This window comes from Grammomys surdaster, unplaced genomic scaffold (genome assembly GCF_004785775.1).
Source record: "Grammomys surdaster isolate TR1022 unplaced genomic scaffold, NIH_TR_1.0 364, whole genome shotgun sequence".
NCBI classification, from domain to species: Eukaryota; Metazoa; Chordata; class Mammalia; order Rodentia; family Muridae; genus Grammomys; species Grammomys surdaster.
Window position 1 is genome coordinate 2,376,197 of NW_021604783.1, and position 14,831 is coordinate 2,391,027.

A 14,831-nucleotide genomic window follows, 5' to 3' on the forward strand; every position below is an offset into this window, starting at 1 on the left:
ACTGTAACGGCTATAGTGACTACGACCCACACTGTAACGGCTATAGTTACTCTGACCCACACTGTAATGGCTGTAGTGACTACTATGAACCCTGTTAGACAAAGACCTGAGCTAGGAACTGATGTGGAGACTGGAGCACTCCATGCTGAGAACCCCAGTGTTTATCCAAGTAGGTAACCACTTGCTAATATTAATATTTGCAATTAAGAAAGCCAAAGCCTGAATTTTCTTGTATTTCTCTTTGGACTCTGTTATCTTTCCCCGGGCATGTATTCCCTAAAAATCTTCTGCGTGGAGCTATCTCACTTTTACCTTCCAGTTCCATCCACAGTTGTCCTGAAAACAGCACAGAGCTTGTGTTATATGTACATACATGTGTTGACAGGCACCTAGGCTGACTCTGAGACTTGACCTTGTGACTTCTGCTAGTGTACAGGTATCCCTTCTATGCTGACTTGATTTCCTTCGGGTACATACCCAGCCTGGTGTAGCTAAATTGTGTGGCAGTTCTACTTCAGTTAAGCAGTGTGTGGCCGCACACCCAGTGAAGAAGTTAGACATGTTGTTTGAAGCTGTCTGTAAGTCATTGTCCCTGGCTATAATGAGTTTTGTGAGTGGACTTTTTTAAGTAGGAATCAGGTGACACCGATGGTTTTGATGAACCGTCCTGCGGTGTTGAGATAAGAGGCTTGAGAACTGTGTACTTAGGCAGTTCTGGCAATGTGTGCTTTGTAGACTTGGAATAGGAGCACCGCCTTTCGACTACTGTCTCTTAAAATAGCAGCTCTTAATTAGCTCAGTGAGCTAGTGTATGGATGGAACAGCTGTTTAAAATTTATGGGGAATTTTAACCCACTTTTATAACATCAGGACCCAATTTTAGTTTCTGAGGTTTGTTTTTTTTTTCCCCCGAACAGTTAACTATCCATATGGAGTAATGGTTTAACTTTATTCTTTCTTAGGGAGGGGTGGGGGTCCTTCCCAGGAACAAAGACAAAATAAACTTATCTTTAAAAAGGAATAAAATGCACTGTCTTGTAATCACCATATGGGTCCATTGGACCATTTCCTAGATCTTAGAAACAGATGGAGTATTAGTGATCTTATTTTCATTCTGTGTTGAAACATGGCACTGTTTCATCATCCAAGGAATCAGATCATTGTTTGTAAGTGTTACCCGCTATGCAAAAAAGGTTACAATAATGGTTAGAGATGTAGTCCAGTTGATGGCATCCTTTCGTAGCATGTTCAAGCCCCAGCACCTTACCCCCAAAGTTTAAAATGATAATAATAGGATCGGGAGCTGGGAAGATAGTTCAGTAGTTAAAAGCACTTGCTCTTCTTCCAGAAGACCTGAGTTTGGTTCCCAGCACCCACATCAGGTGGCTCACAATGGCCCGAAACTCCAGTTCCTGGGGATCTGACAGCTTCTACTGGTCTCTCTGTACTCCTGCTACACATGTGGTATACATAAACCTATGAAGACACATACATATACAAGTAAAAAATAACTTTTAGAAGCCGAGGTTGCCTGCAAGACTACTATAGTAACCACTGCATCATCTTTAAGTTGGCCTATGTCTTAGTTACTGTTCTGTTACTGTGAGGAAACACCATGACCATGGCAGCTCATAGAAGACAGTGTTTAACTGGGGGCTTGCTTACAGTTTCACAGGCTTAGTACATGACAGTAGTATCGTGGTGATAGTGAGGCAGCAAGCAGGCAAGTTTGATCTCAAGTTGGATGCCGAGATAGAGAAGGCAAGACTGGGCCTGGTGTGGGCTTTTGAAACCTCAAAGCCCTCCCACAGTGATACCCCTCTTCCTAAAAAGTTCACCAACATGGAGTTAGACATTCAAATATATGAGCCTATGGGGCCATTCTCATTCAAACCACCACAGCCTGTTTCTCAATATGTAAACCATGTGAAAGGAGACTAGAGATACCTTTTTTATGGCCTGCTTTTAACTTTCAAGGAACATAATTGAATATACCAGAAGTTTTCTCTTATATGCATTTGTATATAAACATGATAAGGTTCACAGTGAGCAGATGCCAGATTCAAATATATATGATTCATATGGCAACTAATCAAAGTCCTTTCCATTCCCCAACTTTAGAAGCAGCTCCCCCAGAGGATGGCCGCTAAGACCTTGCTAATGAATATTAGCAGTGTTCTTACCCATGGCAATGCTTCTTAACAGTTCCAGAAGAGCCCTTCTCAGTCATTGTTCATGGTCCTGTTTTAGGAAGTGTTTGATTTGGCCTCTTATATCTTATAAGTGTAGTAAGCTACAATCAGATTTATCTTTGTCTCACCTTTCTTGTTTAAGCTATCTTTACCAGTTTGGGTACTCAGTGTAATAATAACTATCAAAGAATTATGAAACAATCACTGTTTTCTCTTTCTCAGAATGTTTTTGTCTGTCAGTCTGTGGTGGGGATGCTGAGCTGTAAACCCAGTTTGTGCTTGCTTGGCCAACATTCTGTCACTGAGCCGTACCCCAGCCTTTTCTTTGTCTCCCAAGGGTACATAAGAGAGTTGTGTGGCTTAGTATTTATAAAACTGGCATTTTAGAAGAAAGTAGTCTGCCTTGCTTCTTTTTGAGTGATTTATTCTTGTTCCTTCATACTCTGCTTTTCAATGGATTTATTTCAATTTTCCTACAAATTGATCTCTACTATTCCAAACTTCAAACCTAACATTTGAAGTCTAGCGTGGCGTTCCTCTGAGATGCCTCCTGCCCCAGACTACTTAGAAAATGCTTTCAAGTTCTAACTGACTGGGTTGATTCCTTTATATTATATGCATGTGCATATTTGTTCGAGTGTGTGCCATGTGCATGGGTCCCTGGGGAAGCTAGAGGAGGCTGCAGGCCCTGAAAGCAGTGTTATGGGTGGTTGTGAACCTGATGTGGGTGCTTGGAAGCAAACTCGGGCCTTTCGAGCACTAAGAACCTTATTATTGATCCATCTTGTCAGTTTCTAGCTTTATTACGGCACAGTCTAGGACTTGTTCTATCCCATTGTTCCTTTGTTATACTGATGAGGCTTCTCTTTGTATTCGAGATGGGGCATATTGTCTTGTTTTACTATAGTACTCTGTAGAGAGAATATCTTATGTAGTGTATAGATATATCACCTGTCAATTAAAAAGCCTATGACTTAGGCTCGAAATAGTAGGTGGGACACTGGGGATAGAGCCAGGCATGGGGAGATCGCTCTGGGAAGCTGTAAGGAGATAGACTTACAGTACCTGAGCACAGGCAACCAGCTACATGGCAAAATGTAGGTTAAAATAAATGGGTTATCTTAAGTTATGATTTTAGTCAGAGAAGACTCTAGCTACATGGTATTTGTAAATATATTTTGGGTCTGAGTCTTAGCTCTGGCAGCACGGGGCTGGAAGGCAGAACCAGGCCTAACTTCAACACTGCTCAAGTTCTTCATGACGTTATTCATTATTCAGTTTTCTCTCTTTATTTTCAGGGCAAGTTTATCCGGATTAACTTTGATGTAACTGGCTATATTGTTGGGGCCAACATCGAAACATGTATCCTTTTCCAGAGTCCAGTCCAAAATAGTGGCTTCATTTACCTGCAGTCATAAGTAGCCATCTGTGATGGCGCACCTGGTGTGAAAACTTATCGATATTGTGACACATGCAGGTACTTTCCATTACTGGTTATCGGCTCCAAAATGGCATGGATATTATTTTATTGTTTTCAAAAACAGTCCGCTGGAGTTGGAAAGATGGCTCAGCACCTTACAGCTCAAACTGCTTTTGCAGGGGCACTGGTTTCATTCCCAGCATCTATGTCAGGCAGCTCAGAGCTGCATGTACCTCCATCTCCAGGGGATCCAATGCAGTCTCCTGTTCTCTGTGGGCACTGCATGCACACGGTGCTCATAAACTCACACAGGCCCCTATGTATATTCATAAAAATAGATAACAAATCTTTAAACCTGCCATGAACCTGTAGACCTGGGTGTAGAGAGTCCTTACCCCTGTGGTGCAGGACTGGACAGCTGGGGTTGTTTGCCCACTGTTTACTATATTCTCATAGTCCTAGGCTGTGCCTCTACTCAGTGAAACAAACCTATGGAATTATGGAGTTAAAGTACTTTCATTTTATGTTGATAAAGTAAGAGCAAAGACAGGACATATCAGATATGTAGAATAATCCTAGGAAATGTTATTGAATATGAATAGAGTGGTCTGAAGGAATAATGTGTGTGTGTGTGTGTGTGTGTGTATGTGTGTGTGTGTGTGTGTGTGTGTATCCAAGAAAGAAAGTTGTGTGTAGACATTATAGAAAGCCTCCCTCTTAGTTTCTACATCCTTAACCTTCTCTGCTCAGACCTTCTGGAAAAGTCTCGTGCTGTTCGTCAAGCTAAAGATGAACGTACATTTCACATTTTTTATCAGTTGCTCTCTGGAGCAGGGGAACACCTGAAGTGTAAGTATTGGGGCTCTTAGTCTTTCATATTCAGTTGCCTTTTTGACCACTGAATTTAAGAGGCAGGTGTGTGAGTTTGGGTATATTAGCTTTTGAGATTTTCTTTGAATAAAATTAGAGTTGGATGTGGTGGTACATACCTTTAATTCCAGCAGTTGGGCGGTAGAGCCCAGCAGATCTCTGTGAGTTCAAGGCCAGCCTGGTCTACATAGAGAGTTCAGGACAGCTAAGGATACATAAGGAGACCCTGTCTTAAATTAAAAGCTATCTTTGTAAGATTCTGTCCTAACATTATAATGGAAATGTAAAAGAATAAATTTAGTTAAAAAGTATAGACTAGAGGCTCTTTCTCCCTGATTTACAACTAAGCAGACCGTGTGTGCACAGTGCTAGAGTGAGTAAACAGCGGGTGATTATTTATCCATGTCATTCTCAAGGACTAGAAGCTTAGGACTGGGCAGAGTGTAAAGTAAAGTTCTTCAGATAAATGCATTCAATTTGAAAAAGAAATTAAAGCCAAGCATGGTCTAACGTCAGCATTCAGGAAGCAGAGGCAGGTGGACCTCTAGAGCTTGAGGCCAGTCTGGTTTCCATGGTGAGTTTCAGGCCAGCCAGGGGCTCCCCAGTGAGCAAGAATTTTGCCAACTCAGATGTATTAAGCAGAGAGATGTACAATTTTTGTATTCTGAGTCCTAAACTCAGTGTACAAGCACAGTTACTATATATATATTATGTAGCCTTACAACAAATGCACAGTGCAGTAAGACTTTTCTTACCTAGAGCACTGTGAGTACATGGAACTAGAAATTAAGTAGAGAAACCTGCAAGCAGTAAAAACTCAGCCACACACAGAATTGCTCAAGAGACCACTCAAGATGGTCCATTTGAAGAGAATAGGACTCCAAGGCTTTCATCTGCAGATGGGTAATGAGTCTGCAACTAGAATTCATCAGAAGATTTTCAAAGTGTTGAAAGAAGGCATTGGGGCATTGCTAATACAGGTTCAATGTGACATAGTTAAAAATTGGGAAAAGGGGTAATCCATGGAAATCCTCTACAGAAGAGCAAGAGACAAGGCCAGCCTGGTCTACAGAGTGAGTTCCAGGACAGCCGGGGCTACACAGAGAAACCCTGTCTCGAAAAAACAAAAAAAACAAAAAAAAAAAGAAGAGCAAGAGAGTCGGTTATGAGGCAAGCAGAGGTTGGGGCATGTTCATGTGTCCATTGGGGGCATAAGTAGCCCTGCTCTATCTATTCTGTCACTAGTGGGAAACATCCTTGAGCACCACTGAATGTACTCTCCAAAAAAGTTGTTCTTATCACGTGGCCCCTGCTGTATGAGTAGCTACTGGTAGCATCACTTAGCTTCCTGTCATCATATGAACTATTTCCTATCTCTAAAAGCAAGATAACCACTAAGCAAACTAGCCTGGGGGCCTGGGCTGCCTCTGTGGTAGAGCATGTGCGTGGTGTGCACAAGGTCCTTGGCTCAATCCCCACCATCACAGCTGGCCTGCAGGAAGTATTTCAGGGCCATCCAGGGCTCAGGTGTCCTGGCCTTCCACATCCAGGTCTTATGTTCATGGTAGTGTTGCTGTACACCCCAGAAAAGATTTGCTGTAAACTACCTGCTAAGATAAAAATACAGAATAAGAGTTTCAAAACTTAATGACGGTGCAAATATTTAAATCTGGAATTTCTACTTGTTTCTCAGCTACCCCAATTCAAATAGAAAATTGTAGAAATCATTGTGCCAAAACAAACAAAAACCTGCAGAAGTGTGAACATGTTCACATCTTTTTTTTCATCATTGAAACAAATACTGGAAAACTGTGTATGTTTATGTATTACATGAATTAACAGGGAAACCTGTGCCAGTGATGGGCTAGGTGGCAAGCCCGTTCTCCTGAGTTCTCAGTCTGTGTTCTTAGTGTCTATAGGCAGATATTTCAGTCTATTGATGTTAAATTGATGCCTAAGTTAAATTGATGTCATTGTCTTTCCTTTTAGCCGACTTACTCCTGGAAGGTTTTAATAACTACAGATTCCTCTCCAATGGCTATATTCCTATTCCTGGACAGCAAGACAAGGATAACTTTCAGGAGACCATGGAAGCCATGCACATAATGGGCTTCTCCCACGAAGAGATCCTCTGTACGTGTGTCCTGCTCTCTGCTCCTCACTGTTAGAACCATGAATCTGGTATAAGAACCCACGTTAGATAACTGGGGTACTAACGAGAAACCCCGAAGAATTGTCAGAGTTACTCAGAGCCAGCTATGGCACCAGATAAGTTACGTTGTCTCTGCTACATTTTAATCAATTTTTCTTCTTTTCTTTTTATCCATAAAAAGCAATGCTTAAAGTCGTATCTTCAGTCCTGCAGTTTGGAAACATCTCTTTCAAAAAAGAGAGAAACACCGACCAGGCTTCCATGCCAGAGAACACAGGTAAGCTACTGAGCACCGCCTTTTGCCTTTCCCCTTTAGGTTGGGGTTGAGATGTGGCCTCTCACTGTACTTCATGTGACCTCAGACTCTTGGGTCTTCTGCCTTAGACTCCTGACTACTGGGATGCACTGTGTGCCAGACTCATTGGAAATCTAGATTTTTTTTTTTATGTGAGATTTTTCTGTCTCTAAATGTTGAAAATGAATTTAAACACTGGTCAGGAATAAAAGTTACACACCAAAAGGATGTGGTTGCAGGTACTGGGAGCTGACAGATTTCTTCTGAAGGGACATTAAGAAACCTCTATTGCCTCAGAGGTCTCACTTGGGTATCAGTGAGTGTCGACATAATAAAGTCACATCTCCCACCCGTGAGATAGTCTTTTGGGGCAGGAAGATGCTCATATGGTAAAGTGCTTGCTATACACAAGGACCTGAGTTCCATCCCAAAACCTACGTAAAAAGTCAGGTGGGGTCACATCTTTGTAATCAAGCAAGGCGGGCATTGGCAGGTCCCTGAGGCTCCCTGCCTAGCCAGCCCAGCCTCATCTATGTCAGAAGTAAGGTGGATGCCACCTGAGTAACAGCACTCATGGGTACCCTGTAGCTTCCATGTGCATGTGCACACATGTACACATACCCAAAAACACAGTCCCAAAAAAAATAGCCCTTTTTGGTAACCCACTTGAGGTTCTTTAGTGTTTATTTCTGTGTGACTCCTGAGGGACTGGCTCTCCTCCTGAATCATGCTCACTATTTCCTCTTTTATTTTTGAGGCAGAGTTTCTCTGCATAGCCCTGGCTGTTCTAGAACTCACTGTATAGATCAGGCAGGCCTCAAACTCCCAAACATCCATTTGCCTCTGCTTCTGAGTGCTGGGATTAAAAGCATGCACCGCTATATCTGGGTCATGGTCAACATTTCTTGACCAGGGAGTGGTTCAACTTCCTAAAGCTTTTGACCACTAGGACCCTTTTGAGTGTCATGCAGTCACATGGTTAGATTAGCAGGACTCCATCCCTGTGTGTCTCCCACCTGCTCACATCCTCAAGCGATTTAAACGGAGTGATTTAAGATTTAAGGTAAGGCATGTTATGGTACATCTACCCATAGATCTTGAAGTGATCTATAGGTGGACAAGAAGGTCACTTTTCTAGAAGGCCAGGAGGGCAAAGGCTTCCTGTCTCACCGATGTATTGTTGACCTAGACAACCACTTGAAAGTAGAAAGCATTTGTCACCTGACTTGAAGTTTTAGCATACTTCAAGACAAGAGCTTTCCATTGCTTTAAGCCATGGTTGGATCCCAAGCAGAAATGAAGCACTTAGGAAACTCTTACCCTTCAGTTGCACAGAAGCTCTGCCACCTGCTCGGCATGAACGTGATGGAGTTCACTCGGGCGATCCTCACACCCAGGATCAAAGTCGGCCGGGACTATGTACAGAAAGCCCAGACCAAAGAGCAGGTGAGTCCAGCCGGGTGATTCTTACCAAGGTGCTGAAATGATAAATTAGGGTCAGTTACCCCTTGACATGTACCACACTGTCAGTAAGAGCACACAGAACTGTCTTGAAACTAAATGAGTTTTGTTTTTTTCTGTAGTTTACTTTTTTTTTTTTTAAGAAATTTCAAATGATTTTTGTAAGTAAATGTGAAATGTCATCTCCAGTTGTCCCCTAGCTGATAGTTTGACAGACAATAAATCTTGTGTTCGTAGCAGCCAAACAAGACAAAGGCCACCACTTTACTGTCTTCTTACTGGATGGAAGAGTAGCAAATACAGAGGGGTCATGCATGCTGTTTGATTGTAATGGCTTTAAGGATATTAATAGCTTTGATTAAGAAGGTTAGAAGGTGATTTTTTTTTTCAGGGGCACACTGCCAAGAAAGCAAGCCGATGTGACAGATGCAGTTGCCCCAGGATCTAAGGGGGAGAGGTTTGGGGGGCTTTGCCCAACCCTGAAGTGATTAACCACATTCTCATTACATATGCTAATGGCTCTATTGATATGTAACACTGAGATGTAATTAAGCAATAAGTGACCTCTGTGTAGCATTGAACTCCATGTTACAGCTACTAATGTCTTGTTGAGACCACTTCCTGGATAAAAAGTTGATGTTATCTAATTACAGGCAGATTTTGCAGTGGAAGCATTGGCAAAAGCTACCTATGAGCGGTTGTTTCGCTGGCTCGTTCACCGCATCAATAAAGCGCTGGATAGGACCAAACGCCAGGGAGCGTCTTTCATTGGGATCCTGGATATTGCTGGTTTTGAAATTTTTGAGGTATTCCCCACCTCCCTCCCTTTTGCTGTTCTGTTTCTTCTAACAGACATTAAGATTCATTCACGCAGTTCCGTGCCAGACAGTCAGAGCAGGTACATTCCATGCTCTTTGATTAGAGTCGAGCAATAGATAGCAGATAGCCACTCAGTTCACAGATTTGTCCATAGCAGTGAGAGAGTGCAGAGAGATTGTTAGGTGAGTGTTCCGCTGCAGTTAGACATTCTTAAAGGACAAGACGCTGCCAGCTCAGAAAGCTTTTCTTCCTGGATAGAGAGTCCAGTGCTTCTGTAAGAGAGTGTTTATCAAAGGTTAGATTGCTAGAAATCAACCTTTGCTAGCCAATCAAAGTTGCTAGAAATTCATGGTTGAACAAAGAGGAGGGCAGAGATACAGAAGTTGCCACACTGAGGAGCCCAGAGTAATGGACCAGAGCATCCTCTGTGGGTCTCAGTGGGTCCAGCAAGAGCAATTTGATATGAGCATATGACAGGATGTCGGCCTGTATCCCGTGAAGTCACATTCCAAAGTCTGGGGTGATGGGTTAATGCTTTGCATCGTGCACATCTGCTGTCAATTTTCAGAAAACTAGATAAAATTCTCAGTCTCAAAAAAAATTTTTTTATAAATACAGATCCAAATACAGTCTGTATCTCTGCAGTGTGGTGTGCCTGTCTTCTCTAACAGATTACGTAGAAGGCGTGAATATTAGATCAGATGCTGCTGCTATGGCCAGTGTGTTAGTTTTGCCATGGTCAACCATTGAATTTTCCTGCTATAAAATGCTAAGTCCAGCCTCATCCAAACTGGATCACTTGTGGGAAACAACTTCCTCCGCTCAGTTTCCACCACTACGCCAAGAACTCTAAGAAACCGTAGTATGAAATGTATAAATACCTTGAGAAATCTTATAATGGCTGAGCACTTTTTTAAAATTGCATTACAAAACACTATCACCTTTCCAACCATGTAAATAGAGATACGGTGAAAGAAAAGGCCCCCATTTGTAGCCACTTTCAAAGCAGAAGAAACACATAAAAATGGTCACGGAGGAGTCTGCACAGGGCACCTGACTTCTTTGGTTTCACCACCAAGATAGAGAACTGTCACATGGGGAGCAGTTAGAGCTGGACCTCTCCATGTGCTTGTTGCCTTTTTGGGGCTGCATATACAATACCAATACTTACAGGTTGACTATATTCATTAAGAAATAACAAGCATGGGGGCTGGAGAGAGAGCTCTGCAGTTATATTTGCTGCTCTTACAGAAGACCAGGATTGGATTCTCGGCACCCATGTGACAGCTCACAGCCATCTGTAACTCTAGTTCTGATACCCTCTGCCTACCTCAGGCACTGCATGTATGTTGTACACAGACATACATGCAGACACATAAAATACAATAAAAATATTTTTAAAAAGAAATATACCTTTTAAGCTTTTCAGTGTTAGTGAGGACGTAATTTGATAATTTAATGAGGAGGGGGTTATAAACTCAAGTGAATTAGTAAAAAGTGAAGGGATTTTAGAAGCAGAAACCCTGCTTTCTGATTCCATAGAGTCTATCAATAACATGAAAGTTGTACAAGAATACAGCTCATAAGCTGTCGTCTCCAATGTTTAATTTTTATACTGAAACTGTCTTAGAAGACACCATGTTTAACAGATTGGTACAGCTTCAGAGAGAGCAGACAGTATGCAGTGTGCACAGCATGTCCTCTCCCCTGACGCTATCCGCCCAGTCTCTTTTAAACTCTGGAGCATCCTAAAACAGCTATGTTTCAGTGTTGTCTTTTTTCCTATTGTATTGGTCTACTTAAAGCTAAACCACGTCTTTCATAGTGCCGACAACTCAAACACCAACAAAGCCACATGGAGATGCTCATTCAACAGACACTATCTCTCAGGAGCAGCCAGGCATTGTAATAGACACAACCACTAACAAAACCAAATTTTCATATCCATATGAAGCTTACTGTTTTGTTTGCTGTACTTTAAAAGGTATAATTATGTTAGTCAATAAGAATTTACATTCTAGGGTTGATCAGGTAGGATTTAATCAGAAAAGCCACATTCCCAAAGGAGCTCTACTGAAAAGCATGTGAGTCCTCTCACCTAGATGTTATCCCTTAATTTCTTACCTTGGAAGCTTTTGCCATTGGCACTAGAAGGTTATAGAATGGATGTTAGAGATTGGCTTTTCCCACTACTGGAATTCAGTATATTCGAACTGCCTAAAATACTTGGGGACCACTTCCCTCCCTTATGATTAAGGCATAAGATCTGGTAAGCTGTAACAGTTACAGCTTCAGGATACTGTTGCTTTTGCCTGAAGAGAACCTTCTGTGGTGAGCTGAAGCATCTCAAAATCAGGACTGAGGTGACACCGGGTTTGCCAAACACTATTATATCTACTATTTTGTGTTGTTTGCTAATAATTTTCTCTAATAAATGTTTACTTATAACATTAAAATTTTAAAATATTATATTTACAGTGACACAATAAATACAAATAAAAAATGAAGTGGTTTTGATGAAAGATTTCAATAAAAAAAAAGAATTCATGATTTATGAGTGCATAAACTATTTCAAGAAGGGTCACAGGAAATGAGTGATCCAGCTGACTGTAGATAGAACTGTTGGGGGCTGAAATGAAGCTTACATCTCAGGGTAGCTCTTTGTACATCTAAAATTAATGCCATGCATTTTTAATTTTAAAACTAGATCCATCCAGGCAGTTGTGGCGCATACCTTTAATCCCAGCACTTGGGAGACAGAGGTTAGCTCTCTGAGCCAGCCTGGTCTACGAAACAAGTTCCAGGACAATCAGGGCTCTACAGAGAAACCCTGTCTCAAAACAAAACACCCCAGCCAGCCCAGCCAGGTCTCAATTTGAGGATCTACCCACGTGGGAGAGCATGCTTATTTTAGCATGTGTGCCCTCCGTTCAAATCCCAGCGCTGCAGTCAAACTATTTTACAATAGAGTTATGGGGCTGGAGAGACGGCTTAGTAGTTAACAGTGCTTGCTGCTCTTCCGGAAGTCCTGGATTTGGTTCTCAGCCCTTCCATCAGACAGCTTTCAGCCACCTCTAACTCCAGCTCCAGGTGACCTGGGGCCCTCTTTTGGCCTCTGTGAGCACCTGCACATCTATCACGCACATACACTCGTGTACGTTAATAAAGATAAAATCATTAAAATATATTTGGTAACTTAAATATATTTTTTAATTTATTGCATGTAATTGAGTCCAATAGCACATTATAAACCAGAGACAAAACAAAATCCATTTATATAAACAGAAATAAACTTAATAAATAGACAAGTATTTATGTACCTTCTCTTTGTGTGACTTCGTAATATACAGTGTTGGGAGGGAAGCAGTGTGCCCTCCCTGTATGACCTATTCTAAACAGCAAACTGGCTTCATGGGCTGTGGGATACTGAGTGGCCTTTCCAGACCGTTAATCTATGGAGAGCAATTGAACCTCTCTAATTTAAAGCCCCTTGCTATAATGAAAAAGGTTATTTATGGGTACATGCTACTTGTGTGAGCATCGTGGAAATAGAATATGGGTTGTACTTATAGGTGAATACATTAAGAAAATTACATGTCTTAATTAATTAATCTATCTACTAAGCAGAGCAATGGGGGGAGCAGCATTGTCAGCAGAATGAGGGCAATGGCAGCAGCAATGGATGAAGGACGCTCAGATTCACTTGTCACAGCAGGGCAGCGTCACATTTGATATTGGCTGAGGTCAGGCACCTGACCCAAGAAGGACCCCCATAGAAACGGGAGCAGGAGCCTTACACTCATTAAGAGCATTGTGTGTTGGGCTCAAGCTGTGCTCCCAGCAATAATTCCTAAGCTAATTCCAAATTCCATCTTTTATATCACTGTGGAACCTGCTGCCTCTGAGAAGAGAATGGGACACAGGCAGGTGCAGCCTATGGATGCCCTGAGCCTCTTGCCCTCTCCAGGTCCTGATGTTGCTCTTCCTCTCCTTGCTTTCTTTTTCATTTATTCTTTATTTCTATCCCTGAATTGTTAATTAGTAAGCACTAAGATGTTTGGTAATGTGGTGTAGCTATCCAGTCTCTCTCTCTCTCTCTGTCTCTCTCTCTCTGTCTCTCTCTCTCTCTCTCTCTCTCTCTCTCTCTCTCTCTCTCTCTCTCCACACCAGACACACACACACACAGAGGTCCGTTCTCTTTCTACTCCATGGCTCCCAGGGATTGACCTCAGCTCATCAGACCTGGCTTGTTAGCATCTTTACTCACTGAGCAGTTTCACAAGCCCTCTCTTACCTTGTTACAGTGCTGTGGCAGTGGAGCCCTCCCTTAGGGTAGTCATCAGCTTTAGTCTCAGTAGTATCTGTGCTGCCTAAGGAGTAGTTTAGAATGAGCTTTTGGGGTAACTAGATGGCTAAGTATTCCTGTCTTCCCTCTCGTGACTCAACCTTCAGCTGAACTCCTTCGAGCAGCTGTGCATCAACTACACAAATGAGAAGCTGCAGCAGCTGTTCAACCACACCATGTTCATCCTGGAGCAGGAGGAGTACCAGCGGGAGGGCATTGAGTGGAACTTCATTGACTTCGGCCTCGACCTGCAGCCTTGCATCGACCTGATAGAGAGACCTGTGAGTGCCTCCTCCCTGCCTGGCTTCCCTTTCTGTTGAGCAGAGCCTTTAGTCTTCTTCCTGGCATAATCTGAGACAGATGGTCTAGGAAAATGCTATTCTGATAGCACGATCTGCAAAAGAGCAGTGATCTGGCAGTCAGAGCCTTCGTTAGGTCTCCTCAGGTGCAGCCTTGAGTCCCCTGTCCTTGTGTTTGTTCATGTGTCAGATAACGTGCTGTGGTCCTCACAGACCACAGAGACCAGTGTGATGGTAGCACTAGTGTGTACCTACCAAAGGGCATGTGGCACTCCCCTCGGCACACTTCCTTCCTAGGTAATACAGGGACACTTAGCTGAGAACAAGATGTGTCACATAAACTTAGTTTTTTAAATTAGTGAATATGACCTCAGCCTTTTGTAAATATTTTTATTTTGGCAATTTTTTGGTTTTGAAGTATGTTTGAGGGGACATTCTTTTGGCAAATATACATTTAAGGACACACAGTGAGGGACAGTCAACAGCTTAGCTCTGCCAAGACAGAGGAAGCTAGTCCTTCCTAATAATTCCTGCTTCACTTCAGGTCTGTCAGATGGTTCTGGGCCAGAAGGCTAGACACAGATGCTGTGACGAGAGCGAGAGAATGTCCAGGGCAGGATTTGTTGACAGGACTTAGAGCATGACCAACACATTGAAAGTGGTATTTTAGAAAAGCACTGGGCTGGGTGGTGCAGTGGTCACCATAACCAGATATCCTAGAGACTCTAGGCAGGAGGAGGTAAGCTCCTTCCTTCTTCCCCTCCTGGCCTCCATGGGCACCAGCATACATGTTCACAGACACATAAAACAGATCTAAAACAGAAAAGGATTTAGGAATGTTTTCACTCAATGCGACTGGAAATTGAACGTTACAGTTTCTGTGCCTTTAACATCAGTGTTGTGCTTCATTTCTCAGACCCCTGACAGTAGCCCCTGCTGCCTGCCCCTGTATCCTGGCTCAGTAACCCCTGCTGCCTG

At 42.5% G+C, this 14,831-nt stretch overlaps 1 protein-coding gene across 2 annotated transcripts in view; it reads left to right on the forward strand.

The window, feature by feature from the left end:
* The window catches only part of Myh10 (myosin heavy chain 10), a 132,950-nt gene that overhangs the window by 68,701 nt on the left and 49,418 nt on the right, over positions 1 to 14,831 (forward strand). For both annotated transcript variants that reach the window (XM_028780192.1, XM_028780193.1), the window contains exons 7-13: positions 3,491 to 3,554; positions 4,363 to 4,461; positions 6,472 to 6,615; positions 6,816 to 6,911; positions 8,257 to 8,375; positions 9,044 to 9,196; positions 13,662 to 13,835. In XM_028780192.1, coding sequence (XP_028636025.1) covers positions 3,491 to 3,554; positions 4,363 to 4,461; positions 6,472 to 6,615; positions 6,816 to 6,911; positions 8,257 to 8,375; positions 9,044 to 9,196; positions 13,662 to 13,835 — 849 coding nt within the window. The remainder of the gene's footprint in view (positions 1 to 3,490; positions 3,555 to 4,362; positions 4,462 to 6,471; positions 6,616 to 6,815; positions 6,912 to 8,256; positions 8,376 to 9,043; positions 9,197 to 13,661; positions 13,836 to 14,831) is intronic.